General features: G+C 36.3%; 1 protein-coding gene across 17 annotated transcripts in view; it reads left to right on the top strand.

Moving 5' to 3' along the window:
• Positions 1-21,533, top strand: part of KHDRBS2 (KH RNA binding domain containing, signal transduction associated 2) — a 645,642-nt gene that overhangs the window by 570,863 nt on the left and 53,246 nt on the right. For 11 of the 17 annotated variants that reach the window (XR_005789805.1, XR_005789807.1, XR_005789810.1 and 8 more), the window contains one exon: positions 8,893-8,951. The exons of 5 other annotated variants lie outside the window; for them this stretch is intronic. Coding sequence is in view for 4 of the 12 variants with exons in the window: in XM_040473849.1 (XP_040329783.1) it covers positions 8,893-8,951 (59 nt within the window). In the remaining 8 variants the exon portion in view is untranslated. Of the gene's footprint in view, positions 1-8,892; positions 8,952-12,344; positions 12,426-21,533 lie in introns of all 17 variants that reach the window. One more of the 17 variants, XM_040473850.1, reaches the window with a different exon arrangement.

The following is a 21,533-nucleotide window of genomic DNA, read 5'->3' as shown; positions in this document are numbered from 1 at the left end:
TGATTTCTCAAAAGAGAACATGATCATATATGTGAGCACTGATTTCTAGTATAATAGTTAACTTGTATGTTTCAATTCTCCAGTTGCCCTCAAAATAAAGGCCAATTTCTAAATGGAAAATTCTTGAATGGAAAATGAAATGTATAAAAAATGAACACATAAGGGTGGTTAAGTAATTTAAGCTATATATTTTTCATATTTAAACCTCTTATTAATTACAGTGGTATTAGTATTTGTGATTTCAATCTAAAAACATGAGATTAAGAATTTTAAACTATACATAGGTGGATTCACTCATAATTAGCAGTTATAGTATGTTTTCCTTCCTATGTTTTTCCTGTATAACTGGATGTATCGTAGTTGTGTTTTATATCTATCTGTTTTAATAATTCAGAATATTTCATTTCTAAGCCCTTGAAATTAATTGGTAGCAGCCCAATAAATATTATGAGTCTTCATTTCTATCTACTTGTAGTATTAATCGTGGCAGTGCATTGAGGCCACCATTCATTTGTACAAATTAGTTACCAAATTCAAGCACATTTGGTTGCTTTTCAAAATGTATCAGTGTGTTGCAATCATAATCTACATACTAGGTTTACAGGTTTGTAAGTAGTACTTGTGTTGCAATCATAATCTACATACTAGGTTTACAGGTTTGTAAGTAGTACTTTCATGGAGCTTTATGAAACTTAACAGAAGGCTTTAATCATCATGTAAGTAGATATAAAAATAAAGAACTACCAATTCGAAATTCGAGGGTGGGATCTGGGCTGAAAACTTAACCTTTACTTGACAAATATTTCTGGAAATACAGCATAAATGCACAACATAACAAGGCTTCAGCAAAAATGCTTAGGAGAGCAGTTTTTTCCCCCACATTTTCACAACCTAATAAGCCAGTGTTCCCCAATGCATTGCTAAGAGAATGAGCACAAGATCCAATCCCTTTAGCCAGTGCCCCATATTTTTAAAAAATGTTTTTATTTATTGTTGAGAGGAAGGGAGGGAGGGAGAGAGAGAGAATGAACGAATGAATGAATGAATATGTAAGCAGGGAGGGGTAGAGAGGGGGAGACACAGAATCTGAAGCAGGCTCTAGGCTCTGAGCTGTCAGCACAGAGCCTGGGGCTCAAACCCAAACCCAGGAACCATGAGATCATGACCTGAGCCAAAGTCTGATGCTCAAATGACTGAGCCACCCAAGTGCCCCAGGAGAGCAGTTTTCTTTAAGAGTAAAAATTTTAAGAGTACTTAAGGGCTAAAAATAGGTAGTTATAAGTCTCTCATATTAATACATTAATCAAACCCCTCTATCCCTTCTCCTAAAATATCATTTTAGATATTTAAAAAACATATTTTTAATTTTTTTTTTTATATTTGAGAGAGACAGAGACAGTGTGAGTCGGGGAGGGGCAGAGAGAGCCGGAGACAGAATCTGGAGCAGGCTCCAGGCTCTGAGCTGTCAGCTGTCTGACACTTAACTGAAAACCACCAAGGTGCCCCTAAAACATTATTTTATATATATTTTATTTTTATTCAATTTGGAAAATAATTAATAAAGCTTTAGTTAAAACTCATCCTCATCTATCTGTCCTACTTCATAGACACAGATCTTACTCCAGAATCAAGAAAAGATTGAGGTGAAAGACAGCATAAACTAAACACAACTAGAACTTATAAATGTGGAAGCTTTAATCTTTGGAGGACCACAAAGAGCAATGGTGTATTTGTAACGTGTTTAATGATCTCTGGTAATTTTTATATCCTACCAAAGTAAACAGCTGGAAAATTAAGCAATGTGTGGATTTTTAATAAACTGCCTCCCCTATTTTTTTTCCCACTTATACCAGTCTAACTGGTTTGATGATATGAACACATCTTCTAGAGCAGAGCTCTCACTTATATTACTGCCAGTATCTCTATTTGTAACAAGTGAATGTCCAACACATTTCCTTTATGAGCTTGGTTAATCTCGGTAGCTCCTGAACTAGCCTGATCCACCATCAGTGTGGTTTCTCCCACCACACAAACACGGACACCAACTGCTAGATTGTGAAGCACCATAGAAATGTGTTATTATGTCACAGGTGGGTGCACTAAGAACTTGCTTGGAAAAATAGTTTGATTGTGGTGATGATATTATTTGGTTTTCTAGAAACCGCATTTCATCCTAATGTTGTCAATTGTGCTCACTGCCACTTGATTAACTGTCTTAGTAAACTGCTAACATAGTCTATTTAGGGTAAAATGCTCCTCTGTCCACCAAAAAAGAACTGGAATTTTCCATACCTGATTTTCTTTCTCGTTTTACAATTGATCATTAATAAATTAATCTGATCTATTTCCTACCTCTTTTACTTCACTTCCTTATATATTGGGGTTTTTTTTTCCTCCAAGTATTTTTTAGTGTCTACAGTCTTGATATCAAAAGGCCAAAATGTTGTGCACAATTTTACAAATAATTACATATTGTTTAATAAGTCATTTTAGCCAACATGTTATATCTTGATTTTATATATGTCCCCATTCCTAGGAAAGTTATATATGCTATAACCACCACAGTAATTAAGTTCCAAACCACCAATAATTGTCATTTTAATGATACTTCCACAATTGTCGCAATGTGTTTAGATACCTTGAGAGCTAAATTTTCTAAAATATAAGGTGGAATAACAGTGAACTGAAAATTAAATAACCAGGTTGTGTTTAAACTGATTTTGTTTGTTCACTTTATTCACATTTCAACATTATTAAGAACATGTAAACGAAACAAATGTAATGAAATGATAGTTTCTGAAATAATGAAAAGTATAGAGCCAACACTACAGTCTACTTTCTCTAGCTAAATCATGTATGATTTTAAAGTTCAAAATTATATAACAGTATAAAAATCACAGATGCATTGGTCAGTTACAATATTTTTAAGCTGTCAATCTGAATTTCATTCATATCAGAAAATAAATTTTTTTCACTGCTCCCATTACTGTCACTATAACTAGATATTCCTTCTGAAGCATACACAAAGTTTTACAAAGATATTTATAGCAAGATATACTAAGATTATTCATGTTCAAATACAGTCATGTCTTCTTTGAGTTCTTTTATTCAGTCATTTATTCATTCAACAAACGTTTACTGGATGCCTGTTTATCTTCAAGGGACTGCTTTAATTGTCACCATATTATTTTGGATATGGGGCATAGCTTCCTTAGTAAGGAGATCCACAATTCAGTGGCCTAAACAAGAAAAAAAGTTTATCTCCCTCACATATAATAGACATGCACAAGTAGGTGCGCTCTGCTTCATGGCGCCATTCAGGGATCTAGGCTACTGGAATGTCATCGGTCTTAGTTTGGCTGCTATGACACAATACCATACATGGGGTGGCTTATAAAAAGAAATTTATTTCCTAAAGTCCTGGAGGCTTTAAGTCCCAAATCAAGGTGCCAGCATGGTTGGGTTTGAGTGAGAACTCTATTCTAGGTTGTAGACTTCTGTCTTCTTCTTGTATCCTCACATGGTAAAGAAAGAAAGAGCATGAGAGCTCTCTGGGATCCCCTTTTCAAGGGCATAATCTCACTCAGAAGGGCTCCACTCTCATGATCTAATTACTTCCCAAAAGTAACATCCTAACACTATCACATGGGGGGGTTAAGATTTCAACATACAAATTTGGGGAGACAAAAAGATTTGGTTCACTCCACCATCATTAACACAGTTTTCCAAAATAGTTCCAAGTCATTCACATTTCCAATCAGTTACATAAAGTTGAAACGAAGTAGAGGACAAAGGAATTTACTTTTATGCAGATCATTAAAACATTTTTACACATCACTCTACATCTATGCTAGGAAATATAATTCTGAGATAGTCTTCCTTACGCAAAAGACAAATGGACTTGGAAGGGATAACTAGAAGTCTTCTCTGTCCAACCCTCTAGCTATGCACATACAAGTGAATACACTTCTTCTCATTAAAACAAAGATACCTACCTACTACCCAAGAGAGAAAATCCAAGTTCAATTCCAATTACTGCAGCCAGCTCAAAATCCAGAAACTATGGACAATATACAAAACATTAGGTTTTGATATGGTTCTTTGAGGTCTGACAACCTATAAAATGATGAGCAGATTATCTTTGCCACTCTCAACTTTCTTCCCCATACATAATACCCAATATAAAGTGGTGGAAAAGGAACAGAATAACCACAATAGAAACTTTCATTGGGAAACACTGAAGGCTCCATAGGCAATAACAATTATAAAATCCGCCAAGTAGACATTAAAAGACACCTAAGCAACCACGCTGACGTAAGTTTTTTGGGTAGTGCATCTGGCAACCTTGTGGGTTTTTTCGTGTTTGTTTGTTTTTGTTTTTTTTGTTGTTGTTTTTTCTGGAGATTATACCAGATTTACTAGAAGGTTCTTCTTTATCCTAATGGATAAATGGTCTTAATCCATAGCCGCATCTGTATTGAGTCAAGTATAGTGTGCCCTCGTTGGGGACTTCATAATTTTTACAGCCAGCATGCTTGTACATGTTCAGGAACCTGAGGAATGTTCTAGGGATCATACGTGGCAGTGAAGTCTAATGGGAAGGGGTGAGGGCATTTTTGAGCAACCCTCATCTCTTCTTTCTGTCATACAGAAACAGCTGACTTCTCTAATCCTGCCAAACCACAAGTTTCTGAACACTCTTTCATTTTAAATTATAGAACTCACACATAAATCAGGCAGAAATAACTTCTCTTAGCAAAGTTCTTCACTTCTGTTTCTTCTGGAAAAATGGCCCATTCTTATTTAAGCTCATGACTTTTGTAAACCTTTCTAAAAACAGCAGGATTAAGAACATTTGGGCTTTGTTCAGCTTTTTCCTGGAGTGTCAAAATATATGCAGACCTATATGCAGCCTACTGTTCCAAGTTCACAGGCAATAGCATAACAAGGCCTATTAGCTTTCTACCCTACTATAATTTTTCTCCTTGCACTCTCCACTCTCCCACTAAGCTAATGCCCAGTATTTGGGGATTTTAATGGCAGTTCTACACTTCTACATACTCATTTCTTTGACCAATTGTTGTGACAGAGAGATTCAAAGTTCAGTGGCTCAAACAAGATAAAAACCATTTTTCCCCCACAACAATCCCTAAGGTAGGCAGTGGTTTAGACTAAGTCTGCTCCAACATGATCATTTAGAGACAGAAGTTCCTCTCATGTTGCCACCCATGACTTCCTAAAGCACTGTCTTTATTTGCATGGTAACTGCCAGATCATTACTTTGAGTGCCTTCTACCAACTAAGGAGATGACTGCACAAGTCCAAGATGAGCTTGTCATTGAATTGGAAATAACCTCAGGGTTGCCATTCTGACTTATGTGTACACCCTGTGCTTCCTGACTTAGTCACAAGGACACATCTAGTTGTAAGGATAGGTGAGGGATGTATTTATTCGCAGTGCAGCCATTTGTCCATGCAAATGTTTTCTGAGGGAAGAAATGAGAAGTAATGTTTAGACAAGCAAAGGTATGGACTCTGACAGAGACCACTATGCTTATTATCTGTTATTTTGCATTATCCATTATTTTACAAATATCTGATATGTTCCACTTTCCTGCTTTTAGAGTAGCTAAAAGTTAAAACTCCCTCTTGTTGTGGGTGTATCATTTAGGACAGACAATAACTGTAGTTTCTTTGTCATGGTCTCTCTCTTTTTGCCATCCCTTACCTTCATCAATTAAAATTGAAACTGAGGGGGCGCCTGGGTGGCTCAGTCAGTTAAGCATCTGACTCTTGATTTCAGCTCAGGTCATGATCATAGTTGTGAGATGGGGCCCCATGTCAGGTTCTGTGCTGAGCATGGAGCCTGCTTAGGATTCTCTCTCTCCCTCTCTCTCTGTCCCTCCACCACTAACTCTCTCTCTCTCTTGCTCTCTCTCTCAAAATAATAAATAAGTAAACATTACAAAATTCAAATTGAAATCCAATGAGAAACATAATAATGCCACTAGACAGAGTTTGGAGCTAGTGGTCTTCATACAGCACTTTGCGAAACATAGGTTTTTTTCAAGGAAACATGATTGATTGTGACAAAGGGAAAGAGAAGCTGCTGTCGATGCCCTCATTTTCTCATCATCCATATAAATGGGAATGCTGCCTGTTAAATCATATTCTCATGACTTCCATCTCTTGATCATCCAGGGAATCAATGTAACATCTCTCAGAAATTTGCGACACATGCATGAGGGTTCTCAATGAGGCTGTATCACCCCTTTTAAGCTAAGTATGTGAAAGAAGAGAGAAACATCCAGCCACTAGCCAATGGCCTTAGACCAAGGGTGGGAAGAAACACATACTGCCATACATTTTTTCTAGATAATTTGTGTATAGATATTCTGGGCAATGCAGGCTGCACTCAGTAATCTCTTTTTCCCAACTACTTTGTACTAAAACTGAGTAAGTGAATTCTCAGATGCCTCCCTAATTTCTCTCTCTCATTTTCACCTCTAATACATAGACTTGTATTTTCTTTTTTGCTTCTCTTTCCTTATTATCAATGAAATCTAAAGTATTTAATGTAATGAGACCTACGAGATTGCCTTGAGTGATAATGACAACCACAACATTTTAGGCCTATCTCTCCTTTCAACCTAACCCTTTGGTATCTGTGGCCCACACTCAGCCATTATATAATTTGGTATTTGATCTTAAGCCATTTTCTTGACACACTTCATCACTGGACCAGTGGCCCATAGATTTAATAAAATTCTTAGAGGAGACTGGAACTCCAAAGTTAAAATCTCTGCTTTTTATTGAACACTTGGGGAAGAGGATTATTTTATGTATGGAGGTGTTGCTCCCTAGGTAAACATAAATGAGGATCTGAATATTCCAAGGTAGAGTAAAACCTTGGTTTGTGAGCATAATTAGTTCCGATAATATGCTTGTAATCCAAAGCACTTGTATTAAAAGCAAATTTCCCCATATGAAATAATGGAAACTCAGATGATTCATTCCAAAACCCAAAAATATTCATATAAAAATGATAATACTGTAATATAATACAAAATAATAAAGAAAATAAAAAATATAGGGCAAAATAAATTAACCTGTACTTACTTTGGAAAACCTTCATGGCTGGTGTGAGGGAGATGAGAGAGAAGAAGATTATTGTAGGACAACTTTCACTATCACTAACAGAATCACTGCTGTCTGTTGGCTCAATGGATCTTTTTCTGCATGAGGGCCATTGTATCTGCTCATACAGATGTTGACTATAGTATAGTATTAATAAACTTTTGTCATATCCTGTATTTAACATAGCTGGTAATAAGGCAGCAGAGGAAAGGGTCTATATTTGCAGGCAGCCTGACCTAGAATGAAGCAAAGCATTCCTAAGCTGACTCTTATATGGAAAAGCAAAGAGCTGCCCATAGGTGCTTTGAAGTGACAAAAAAAAATCCACTAGTGTCATTTCTGGGCACCTTCCAGTGTTCTGAAAAATCACTGATTTCTGCCAAACACCATGGCCTGAGACTGAGCATCTGAATAGAGGAGACAATCACCCATAATCCCACAGCAAGAGAAGAACGACTGCCTCAGTTGTGATCATGTGACATTGGCAACACGTAATACTCATATTGCAAGACATCGCTCATTTATCAAGTTAAAATTTATTAGAAATGTTTGCTTGTCTGGTGGAACACTCGCAGAACAAGTTATTTGCAGTCCAAGATTTTACTGTACTTAAAAGGAATTAGTAATCTTGACATTATTTATAAATTTATCTTATATAATATTTAAAATTATAAATGAAGATTCAAGCAGAGGATGTAAAATGAAGGAGCTTATTTGAGGGGAAATATCATATATCATAAATTATAAATATAAATATAAATGTGAATATATTAATATAGTAATTTATTCTGAGGACATCTCAGAAGTAACTAAAATGGCTAAAGGAACAGTAAATGGCCAACTGTTTTAAATGGTGCTAATGTAAAATGAGGACCATGTCTTGACCACTGGATTTGAAAATGTCAGGATATTGACAAGAGCTGTTTCAGTGGAGACAACAGCCTGATTGGAATATCTTCAAAAGCATGTGGAAAGCAGTGAAGAGAGTGAACAGTTGCGTCTTTTCAAGAAATTTTTCTGTAAAGGGACAGAGAAAGGGCAAGTCACTAGAAGAAGATGTGGGGGTGAGGGAGGACTTTTTTGGGAATGAGAGATATATGAAATGCTTGGATGCTAGTGAGAATGGTACCTTAAAGGGGGAAGTACCACTGCAGGACAAAGTGATGACAACTGTAGTGGGGGAAGCCTGTTAGTAACTTGAGTAAGAAATGAAGGAAGGACACCTTCTTGTCAGTTATTGAAACACAGAAACATGTAGCAAAATATTAAGTAAAAATAAACAGCTTATATATTTGAGAAGTTCATGGACATGCCGTTGAAGGGCTAGAGGGGAGTATAAATATAATTTCAGTGTTTGGAAGTAAAGATGAAATTGATGCTTAAGGTAACAGCATTAAAAGCCACATACAGTTGACCAGATTGTCATCTTGTATAGCATAGCACTTTTTCTTGGAAATAGACCTTTATAACTTTCCTCTTGACAAATTTTGAAGTATGATACTTGTGTTTTAAGGAAAATTTGATTTATAAAATTGGAGGTTAGAGATAAAAAAGTTCTGAGGTGGCATGAGAAAATCATAGCGCTCCTTGTTAGTAACCTGTATGTCTTACAGAGTATTTTTTAGGATTGTGTTTTATGCTAGAGGTTCTTGGGATATTACTTTAGCACACATTTTGCTTTCAAATTCCATATGAGTTTCTGGGTTGATTCCCCCTTATTACAGTAGCATTGATTGCTGTCTAAATCTGTTGCAGTGTGCCTGAATACTATGACTACGGTCATGGAGTAAGTGAGGATGCCTATGACAGCTACGGTAAGACGTTTTCTTTACTAAAACTGTGAAATCAGAACATCCATCAGTCACTGACAACTCAGAAATTACTTTTATCTTTCTACCCCCAGTTTTTACAGAAGTCCAGACTAAATTGATTTATGTAATTCCAGGGTGAGATCTGACGTCCAACAGCCAGTCCCAGAAAACTGGACAGATCAATTTTGATCAAAATTTCAAAAGCAATTAATCACAATCATAGATCGTTTTCAACAGCAACAGTGAGCATTTTGAATAGTGTCTTACATGTTCCACTGTGCCCATTGTCTGACTCATTGATTTGACAACAATGCTGTGTCTTTCCTGCTGTCACAAAGATCATCAGGGCAATATACAGTTAAAATATTTTACAACTTTTAAGGGCAGAAAATGTGGCTTTCAAGTTATTTTTTTATAGCGTGTATAGGCATAGTTCTTAAAAGTGCCACATAATGCTTGGCATGAGAATTAATCAAACAGCCTGTCAGTCTATAAAAATAATTAATTTCAAAAAATACACCATTTAATTAAAATACTTAAAGTTAATTGTAATTCAATTCAGTAAGATTTATTGAGTATCTGTGACATATCAATATAGTATATCACTTTTGAAACGTAGTTTTTCATCCCTTAAAATCTATATGCAGTATCACCAGTTAACCACCTTGAAAACACTCATGTAATTTTTTCAGCCCCCAATTTTTATTGAAATAATACCAAGGCCTCTCCATTTCTCTTTATGGGGAGCAGTAAAAGAGATCATGAATGTTGCCTCTGTGTTGGGGCTCCACATTATGAAGGTGCGGTGCTCCATAAAGATGCGGAAGGGAAGGTCCAGAGCTCAGGAGGAAAGGAGGAAGTGCACCCTCCTTGGGACTAGAGTTACCAAATAGACTCAATTCCCTAAGGCAATCATGAGGCCAAGCTCAGAAATAGTAGAAAAATAAAGCACCCCCACAATGATTGCCATTCATAAGCTGATTACATACATATATTTTATCATTTATTTTTTCATAATAAGTTGAACTATTAAGTGTTTTGAGCTCCATTTTATAATGAGGAAACGGAACAACAGAGGTTAAGCCGATATGAGAGTACAGCCGTGAGGCTCGACTTCGGTTTTTATATTCTCATCGGTGGTTGGAACGCTATTAATTGCTGCTACCATACATGGACTACCTACCTATTATGTCTCTGTACTGAGCAATTTATAATGAGGATTAGAGATAACAGAAATAATCCCCATTCAACATTATATGTATATCTGTATAATCTAATCCCCATTAGACACATACAGGGTACACACTCCTGTTGCCATCTGCATTTGACAAATAAATAAGGGACTAAGGCTCAGAGCAGTAAGTAACTTGCCTGAGTTAAACAATTAGCAAGTGACAGAGCAAGAATGTGAATTCAAGTGTGATTTTGTTGTTGGGAAGTGGGGGGCAGAGTTCAGTCGACCTAGTGAGAAAGAACAGGATCTGCTACTTTAAACCTGACTTTGTTTTAAAGGAAGGGAATTGAGCTCAGTGAGATTTCTCTAAATCCTTCCAGCTGCTCTCCCACTAATCTAAGGTTGTCTACAATATTTTACAGGAAAATAATTAGTCTAAAATGAGCACTAGGCTCACTCTCTCTCAGATTCCAGCTTCTCCAGCACCAAATGAACCTAATCTCCCTGCTGTGAGAGACAGGCATATTCTCCAAAATAACTTAAACATATTTTCAGAAATTATTTCACAGAAAAAATAAGTGATAGACAAGTTTGCACAGGTCTGGCTCAGTTGGTACAGCATTCGCTTAGTTCAACAGAGCAATAAGTCAGTCTGCATTGTTCCAAGCATATTCTTAATCAAATAGGAATCAAGCCATATGCCTTGTATAATTAGTTACTAAGGATGATAGATGAATAAGATACAGCATGGGCCTTTCTTTAATTCATTCAACTTTGTGCATATAGGTATCACCAGGCTATAGGAACATGATGTTGTACACAATAGACATTTTCCTTCCTCAGTTCCTACTGTTTACTGTAGAGAAACAGATGGGTACATATAAAAACTCGTGCCATATTGGGGTGCCTGGGTGCCTTGTTCGGTCAAGCATCTGACTCTTGATCTCATTTCAGGTCATGATCTCACAGTTCATGGGATCAAGCCCCACACTGGGCTCTGTGCTGACAGCACAGAGTCTCTTGGGATTCTCTCTCTCCCTCTGCCCCACCCTGCTTGTGTGAGCTCTCTCTCTTTAAATAAATAAATAAACTTAAAAAAAAAATGCACCAGATTATAAACCATATGATACAAGAGAACGTCAGAGAACATTATTTATGTAACAAATATTTATTTAGTGGCTAACACGTGTAAGCCATTGTTCTCAATTCTGGAGATACTGTAGTGAACAATCTCTTCACACTTACATTATTATTTATAAATCACTTTTTTAAAAAATGGAATCTTCATTGCAAAATACAGTCATTGCTTTTTATACTTAGCACAACAATTTGAAGAAAATCACACCTATGAGCTTTATTTTATGGAATTACATGTAGTAAAATCAATGGCAGGGATGAATCTGACGGTGTAGTTGGGTAATAGGAGATGGGTTTTCTCTTTCTCAGTTATTTACATTTTAAAATGTTACCACCATGTAAGGTAGTAGAGAAAAGGTGTGAACACAAACTATTGCTTCTCAGATCTTATAAGGGACACGAAGGGGGCCATGGTCAGGAGAGTGGGGCTCACGTCTGTAACCTATAGGTCTTACATGATTCTTTCTTGGTTATTTGATTCTTCTGCAGCAAAGTCTCAAGACAACCCCTTTTATTTTAAAAGCTACACCTACCCAAAAGCACTAGATTTCATCCTGGGTTAAATTACAATTTACCAATAACCAATTCTCAGCACATAGAAACAGTTGATAAATTATTTTTTAATGAAGTAATGAAGCAAAGGCAGAAAAGGATTTGACTGGACAGAGTAAGTAGGAATTTTTACATAGTAACCTAACCTATTTTATTAACTAAAATGTCAGCTAAATTGGCCATATTCTTAGCATTTGAAGATTACGTATATACATGTGCCTAAAAACAGACTGATGTTTAGGGCCATGATTTTTTCTTTGACCACTAGGATCTGTTGCCATATTGTGACATTATTGAGCAAGCATCAATTCAAGAATAAACTTCACATTCAAGGTGTTTTTATTCTTTGCTTGAAAATGTTGGTATGTCAACACTCTATGCATTCTAATTTAGGAAGTGCTTCTTGATTTTCATGTCAGAAGGATAATTGTTCAGGAGAGAGTTTAGTTATTTTATTGAGGTCAGAAGTGATATCCCAGGGGCTGAAGCAAAGAAATATAGCTAATATGTTGCAACCTTCTTTCCTGGTGTAGATCTCATAGAAAATGATATGTGTGCAGTGCAGTGGAACTGAAGGAGGAGCTGCTCACAAGCCAGGATTCAAGCTGTCCAAGGTCCATTCCACAACCCCATAACCCTCTCAGCTCACTACAACCTATCTCTGGTATACATTAGGCCACAGAAGGGGGATCAGAGACTCTGAACAAAAGCAATTCTGTTTTAAATGATGCACATGTGAAATTGATTTTGTTTTTCTAAATTTTGTGGGGTGTTTTTTTTTTTTTTTGCCACAGGTGTTCAGAAATCTAAGCAGATACGGAGGTCTGATTAACCTAACAAATAAGTTGTTTTTCTTATTCTAAAAGTAATACACTTCCACTATAGAAAGTTAGTTTTGAAAAAGACAGAAATTTTCAAACCATCCTGAATTACACTACTATATTCATTCTTTACTTTTTGTTATATATTTTGCCAGTTTTTTAATCCATCATGATACACATTTAAAAAGAGAACACAAAATAGGATACTTAATAAAAATTCTTTTAAGATTTTCCTATCATTAAATAGTTTGTTTTCAGTTCTGAATCATTACAATTATACCTTGACAAAATGCACAATTTAATATACTTTCACATGCAGTATCAGAATTAACCACTACTATGATCAGTTGAAAATGATCCTGCTTTTGTATAACCAGGAAATAAAGAAAATACTTGCAGTCTATCCATATTATTACTATCTCATATAGTAACGAGATTTAAATTTTGAGAATTCGCATACGCTCATATCTTCTATAGACAGTAGTAAAAGGGCCAAGTCAAAAGCTGAGAAATAGTAAGCGCTCAGCATCATAATCATAAAGTCTAATTAATAAATTAACATGCATTATATACATCCAGATTTTAGTGTTAGCTTATTACACAAAGGGAGCTTCAAGTACAAGTTTCTTGCTGATAGGTTGCTTATCCTATCATATCCAAATGGGCAGATGATAAAATTTAAATATGCATGTGGAACAGTTATTTGAGGACCTATTCATCTCAAATACAGATTGGTTGATGTTTTTTCATTAATTTTCCATACCTTACATATTAACTCATATCCATTTATAGCTGACCTTTAATGAGTTGTGCACAGACTTAAATCAGTAACACTTAAACCTTGCATCTCCACTGATTTGTTCAATTCCTTTCTGAATTAGTAATTTCTCTCTGTTACAGTTTGATTGTATCATTGGTACAGATATTAAATCTCAATGGGAAGTCTGTATTTTTTATAAAATAAATAGCCCCGCTTCTCACTTTCCTGGCAACACTGCAGATTTGGACTGTAAGTGAGGAGGCTCAGAATCAGTTGCCTCTCCTGCTCAGGTTGGTGGAAAGACCTGTGTGGTAAACAGCTTTGGGAAAGGAGGAAGGAATGTTCTTCAGGATAATTGGATCCTGCATTCAAAAGACTCACAGATGGAATCTCTCATTTAGGATTCCTTTAGAAATGATTTGAAATAAACCACTGGAAGTAAAAATCCAATCATTCAGTGTGATGCTTCACTCTGAATCTTCATAAATTGTGTGTATCACCAGATTAAAATTATATTTGTGTCTTTCAGGCCCATAATTCATGTTGAAGTGGCAAATATGTTGACTTCAGAGAAAAACATGCATCCTTTTGGACTTCATCACAGTTAGATTATTTAAGATATTTGCATACAATTTAATATTAATGATTAAAGTCTTTTCTGGTAACACTATAAATATAAAATTTTAAATATTAAATCTTTTCAATGTGAGTACTAAAATACAACATATATTATTTATTATATTTAATATTTAATGTTTTCATGTGTATTAAACATTTCATTGATCTTTAATTATTATTAAATTAATATTTAAATATTAGGTTTCTGATAACTTGAATTTACTTTGGGTCACAAATATTTGACTTACAGGAATCCAAATCAGTTTCTTCATTTTAAAAATATTTCCTAACTTATCAGAGTCATTATAATTGTTTTGGTTAAGTCTGAATAGTTCATAATTCAGTAAGGGTGCATTTTAAATACAGTGCATAGATTAGCTTGGCTAAACAATGTTTCACATAGGAAACATTCTCTAAATTCTCTCTGAGACTGACAGCTAAGAATGGACGGCAAGATTCTCTTCTCAGAGAAAAGAACTGTTTATTAAATGTATTTAATGTATGAACTGAAGAGCTAATTATGCATCCATTCTTTAGTGGCATTTAAAATGACAGCTGTGTGGAAGCAAGGAGGATAATATTAATACACTGTCTTGAAATGAATGAAAGCAAAAAGAATTTTGTGCTATATTCTAGGGTATTTGAGTGCCTCACTTCAAGACGATTGCAGAACACAAAACCAATTTGTGTTCAGAGGCAGGAATGATTATTATCCCAGTATGAAAATAAGCCCTGAATTGATTAATCTGTGAAAACAGCAAAAGAAAATGAAGCTAACTGGCAATCATGCCATCCATGTGATTCAAGAACAGACTGTCCATTTTTAAGAGTAAGTGGAAATATAAATTTGAGGAAATTGATTTTACAAATGAAGAGGAGTTCCTTAATATGGGCAAGAATTTATCAGACATTTTAAAAACTAATGTATACAACCAATTTATTTTTCCTAGGACTTATTAATATTGAAATTGCTACATGATAGGCTACTGAGAAAAATACCACTGTTATTTATTCTATTTAACTTTTTTTTTTTAATTTTTTTTTTCAACGTTTATTTATTTTTGGGACAGAGAGAGAGCATGAACGGGCGAGGGGCAGAGAGAGAGGGAGACACAGAATCGGAAACAGGCTCCAGGCTCTGAGCCATCAGCCCAGAGCCTGACGCGGGGCTCGAACTCACGGACCGCGAGATCGTGACCTGGCTGAAGTCGGACGCTTAACCGACTGTGCCACCCAGGCGCCCCATATTCTATTTAACGTTTAATATAGATTTTTAAACTCTATTTTTAACCAAAAAGATTAATGAAATGGCGCTTCTAAAGTATTTTTTAGTTTACTTATTTATTTTGAAAGAGAGGGACAGTAAACAGGACAGGGGCAGAGAGAGAATCCCAAGCAGGCTCCACACCCTCAGCCTAGACCCCAATGTGGAGCTCGAACTCACAATGCATGAGATTCTATGAGATTAATTACAGATTTTAGAATCACCTGGTGAACCTTGAAAAAAATACCAAAGTCCAGTTACTACCCAAGATCAGCTCCATCACAGTTTTGGACATAAGAACTGGGCATCAGTTGAATAGTGGTCTCAGTGGTCCTATCCGAAGCTAAAGTTGAGAATAAGTTTTAGATACGTACATGGGAACTTGATGAAAAGTAGCCAATGATCTTAATATGAATGGTCAAAACTGTGCCAGGCACTTGCATCCTTAAAGGCACCACACAAGTTATGCACAGGCTGCCTTTAGAACACTGGGTACTTTAAAAGCAAATATTGTGTTATAGAACCTGACATTTTCAGTTCACCTTTAAAAAAAAAAAGCTGTAAGTTTAAGTAATGGAAAATAGAATTTGTCCTTTTTTTTGAACAATGGTGTGCTGAACAGTTAAATCTTAAACTTGACGTTGTCTAAAATACACCCAACAGATAGAGAGTCCACAAAAAATTATAGCCCACAAGCACCCAACAATTCTCTTGTTGAGACAATAAACCAAGCCATAGGAAAGTTCTTTTATCACTTTCTTTTCTGCTGAGCTAATGGGGCAATCATTTTAACTGATGGGGAGGGAGGAGTTGAGTGATTTATTGTCAGAATCTTGGAGTAAACAGATCATGTACAAAAAGTATATTCAATATGACATAGATTTTCATTTAGAATATACAAAACGAGCTGTTTTTAAAACACAAAGTTTTGGGAATACAAAATACAGAATACAAAATATAAAGCTGGGAAAACATTTTCTTAGAAATACACTAGCAAAGAAAAAAAATATACTAGAGGCCTACCACCTTAGGGGGTCTTTATAATAAATTTCCACAGTTTGGGGAGATTTTTATGTTTATTAAAAGAGGATATGAATTTTAAAAAGACCAGGACACCTTGTCCTGAAATAAATGTGTAACATACATTTATCAAATATGTCATAATTTATTGAATGATTCAGTGGGAACTGATATATATGCTGAAAAAAGTATGCCAGTTGAAAATATAATTATGATTATTGATGACTAATATCAGTGTCTTTTTGTAAATGACCTAACCATATGAAGATCTTGTCAAACCTTTAGTTCTGCTGGTAACAAAATATGCCAGGGGAGGGGGAGGATGGATCTAGAACACTTAGGTCAGTTTCTCTGGAGCCTGGCAACTGTGCAGGAAGATTCCAGAAATCCCCTTGTGATCAGGGGAGTATAGCAGCAGAAGATAGACAGATACCCCTGGAGGCCATTAGCATTCGGAAATTCCAGCAGGGATAGGTCCAGTTATGGGCCAAGAGCTAGGTAGGATTTGGCTGCTGAGAAGACTGGGGAGAGCAAACAAAGAAATTAGGGTGAGTGCTTAGAGTTAGCCCAAATGTCACAAGTTAAGGGCACAAGTGTCCACAAAACTGCCCCTACTTCACACTCTAGTCACACATTTGGGAGACTCTAGACCACCCTCTCTTCTGACCATTTGGCTATAGATATGGAGTTCCCACTACCCCCTTGGGTTTGATAATTTTCCAGAATGACTCCCAGAAGTAAAGGGCTTCTGTAAGGAAAGGGCTCTAACTTACAATTAATTTTATTGGAGCAAAAGGAAAGAAAGCAGAAGGAGGCAAAGAGAGAGATACATAGAGCAGAGCCTGGGTGAATCCCAAATATGAAGCTTTGAAAGTCTTCAGGATGGCACTATCCCTCCCGGCATACTGATGTGTAACAACACACAAGGTATTGCCAAGCTCTTGAAAACCTCAGTGCCCAGAGTTTTCATTATAGCTCCATGATGCAGCATGAATGCCTGAATCATCTCCAACTCCTGCCTCCTTTTCTCTCCAGATTGGGCTGATATCACTTGGTTAATGCCCAAATCCTCTAACCTCCTGGTTGGTCTTTCAAGTGGGACCAGCCCACATCCTGAGTCATCTCATTAGCATGAACTATCCTGTGTGGTCTGAGGAGCCACCACTGATAACAAAGACCTTCCCATCACTCCAGGACATTCCAGAGTTTAGACTTAACTTCACAGTAACCAGGGACAAAGGGCAGCCAAAATGTTTGTTTCCGGAGGGAGGGGGTGGTGGTAACAACGTGAGCACCCACCTGGGAAAGCAGGCAGAGGCATGCTGAGAGGAAAGCAGAGTCAGAGCTGGACACTGTCAACATTTTGCTGAGCTTAAAACCTGGTATTCTGTAACTCCCATAACTTGGTGTTGGTCTAAGAATATATTCTGGGCTCATTTCTGTTCTCAAGTATAGAAATGACAGATGTGAGGGGAGTAAGGCAATCAAAACTGTTACAAATTCAGTTTCTTTGTCTATGAAGCTATGCTACCTAGCGTACCTTCTTCACTGAGTTGAGGGCATTATTGGAATTCTTAGAGAAGAGAATCATAAAATAGTATTTTGTATCATCATTCTTATCCTTCCATTATTTTTCATAAAGGTCTTATGTACAAAAAAAGTCTGTGGCTGAATTCTGCAGACTTTTGATTGATTCAGGATTTTATTTCACAACAGTAAAAGTATTTTTTAAACTCAAGTCATAAAAGATTCTACGTTGTGTCCAATTATCAGCCACCATTTTTTTTTTCTGTACCTTCCATTTTGGAATATTTTGCATATTTTTTCTCTTCTATTTTTCATTTTTAGTGTTTATTTTTGAGAAAGAGAGAATGTGAGCAAGGGAGGGGCAGAGAGAGAGAAAGAATGTGAAACAGGCTCTAGTCTCTGAGCTGTCGGCACAGGGCCCAGGGTGAGGCTTAAACTCAAGAACCATGAGATCATGACCTGAGCTGAAGTCAGACGCTTAACTGACTGAGCCACCCAGGTACCCCTATGCATATTTTCAGTATGTACTACATTTTAAAAATCCATATTTGTTTTTATGTCAACAAATGGATTTTGGAGTCAGTTTACTTATCTGTTTCATTGTCCACGTGGGCAATGGAAAACACCTGCTTTCAAAAACCACTTAGGGACTTCACCTAAGAGCTTCTTCAAAGACTAAAATGAATTGCACTGTTTTCGAGGAACTATTGGTATTTAGGAGAAGTTCCCCAGTAGCTAAGAGAAGCTTTTAAGAAGCCCCAAAACACCCAGCCCATCTCTGGTTGTGGGATCACTACCAGAAATCATCATTATCATTCTTAGGATGAATCAAAATAAGCAATAAAAAACTAATCTATAAATATTTACTAGTTGCTAAGGGAAATATAAGTTTTTTCTCAACATATTAAGCAAAATGAAATCATTAATTTGCTGAAATACAACAGGTATCTAAAGTTTGTGTCTTATACTTGAAACCTTTGATTGGTTCGTTCTACTGGTTTCTTCCCCTAATTGGTCCATTTCCATGCAACAACAAGATGACCTTCCTTTTGAGAAAAAGAGTTTAAAATCTTAACTATACCAACAACACTCATTGTATTTCAAGACCCAAGACATTTTTTTCAATGAATATTGTAGAATACCTGTACTTTAGTTGATCATCAAAGTCATCAACTCCAATGCTCTAAAATCAAGGGTCAGATCATGCTAGACTGTGCATGGAATTCCTTGCTAAGGAATTTGGACTTGACCTTGAGTATGCTACAAGAGCAATTGACCAGGCAGGCCTCATCATTTGTACTAAGAAAAGTCCCTCTGGCTAGAAGGTGAAGAAGAGTAGGAATGTACACATACACACATTAGGGGAATGTGTGTGTGTGTGTGTGTGTCTACACACACAAAGATATACCTGTGTATAACATATTACAACATATCACATCATATTGTGTGTGTAGACACACACACATATATATATATATATATATATATATATATATATACACACATTTAAAATCATGGAAAGACCCAAAAGATATAAGTAGGTTAACTAGGTAGATGAGCACTCTGGGCAAAGATGAGAATGGCTTGGCATGGAATAGGGTTGGTAGGGATGGAAAGAGATGGATGAGTTAAATGCATATTAAGGAAGAAAATATAATAATCCACATTAAGGAAGAAAAGACAAAGCTTGATGATTGATTAGATTGACTGAGCAAAGGTGAGAGGATGCCAAGGGTTTTGATGAGTAACTAGACAAGTTGTAGGGGGTAGCATCTGTCTCTGCAATACAAAACTTGGGAAGAGCATTAAGTATTTGGAGAAAAAGATGAGTTTAGTTTTGGGAAACACTGACTTTGAAACACCTGAGGAGATGCCCCTCAGGCAGTTAGATATACAAGTTAGATATACATGTCAGAAGCTCAGAATGGTCTGTGACAATTAAAATGTATCATCCGTATGCAGATTAAGAAACTTACCACCTGCCAAAAAAGTCTTTCAAGTAGAGGCAGAACCAGAATTCAAATGCAGACCTAGCTAGAGAGCCCTGAGACTCCCATTCGAAGTGAAGAGATCTGAGGGAAGGCTATGGCTTCTTTTATGGATACAAATGAAGGTGTAAAATATTTAAGTAGAATTAATTTATTCAATAAATAATTACCAAGTGCCTGCCATGTGCATCACAAAACTCTGGAGTTGAGAAGAGAGTGCTTAGAAAGGCCCAGCCCTCTGATACTCTCTAGAGGGAATATTCCAAGTGTTACTTTTTTCTAACAGGGAATATCTAATTAAAAATTTGAAATAGTGATAAAAGCTGTAAATGCTTCTCAGAAGCTGACTGAATTTCCTGAGAGCATAACTGATGGTGAACTCAAAGTTAACTCTTCTTAGAACATAATTCAGTATGTTCATCTGTGAAAACAGATGCTGGTCACCCATATTTCCCCTTCTGCACTATAATATTTTACCCTGTGTATTTTGTAACAATAACTCTGCCATTACACATGGTGGCAATACAAACTATGTAGATAAAATTGTTGAACCATTAGGTGCCAACGTTTCATTAATATTTTAAAATGCTCAGGGCAGAGCAGACATGCTTTCTATGTTAGAGGAATGAACACCTAGATTTTCACCTTAACAAATTCAGTTCAAGCAGCCCACACTCTTGTTAACAAAATTAAAGCTATGCTCTCACTCATTTAGCTAATAACTTGTTGTAGGAACCACTAGTTATAAAGTAAATCAAGGGGATTAGAATAAATGAAGTCCTATTTCCTAGGCAAGAAAAGGAGAAAGGGAGTGGAAGCCAGGAGCTTCTTTCAGATGAAGGCAGTGGTAGAAAATGGTAAGATGATTATAGATGAAAATTCTGGGTCTTCCAGACAAACTTTCTGAGCTATAATTTTCTCATCTTTAAAAGGAAGACAACGTTGGCACATACCTTACAGGAAGTTGTGAGGATTTGCTAATAATACACATAAAATGCCCCACACTGTATTTGGCCCTTGGAAGATGTGATGACAGGGAATATCTCATTTTTTTTAAAAGGATAGGTATTTAAAAATTAAAGAAAATGCACATTGTTATAGTGAGTTACAAGAACAAAACATCTAATCTAGCATATTCTCTTTGGGAATAAATAGCAATAACAAAACATGTAAGAATATATTCGAAAGGTGCTTTTAAGTAGAAAGATATGCCTTAGAGAAATATGAGAAATTTAACTGAGACCAACAAATGGAGTGGCTTAGAGCCAGGTGAATTTTAATCAACCTTGTAATGTTCTTATATGACTGGCAAACCAGACGCCAGTGGTTTATAATAATAGAAATTAGATTTCCCACTTTCCTTGTGGTTTTTACATACTGGTTTCTAGTATACTAAAAATAAATAGCATGAGCTCTCCCTTTTTGTTGTGGTGAGTTATTTTTATTTTGATTTTTGGGGGTGTTGTTGTTGGTGTTGTGTTATTGGTTTTATTTTGAGAGAGAGCAAGAGAGAGTGAGAGCGACAACAAGAGTAAGAGAGAATCTGAAACAGGCTCCTCAGTCAGCACAGAGTCCGACATGGAGCTTGATCCCACAACCCTGGGATCGTGATCTGAGCTGAAATCAAGAGTCAGATGCTTAACCCGACTGAGCCACCCAGACACCCCTTATCTATGTTATGGTATGGTATGGTATGGTATGGTATGGTATGGTATGGTATGGTA

Source organism: Herpailurus yagouaroundi, unplaced genomic scaffold, assembly GCF_014898765.1.
Source record: "Herpailurus yagouaroundi ecotype Mexico unplaced genomic scaffold, PumYag 139, whole genome shotgun sequence".
Lineage (NCBI taxonomy): Eukaryota > Metazoa > Chordata > Mammalia > Carnivora > Felidae > Herpailurus > Herpailurus yagouaroundi.
This window is presented reverse-complemented; position numbering and strand designations above follow the sequence as displayed.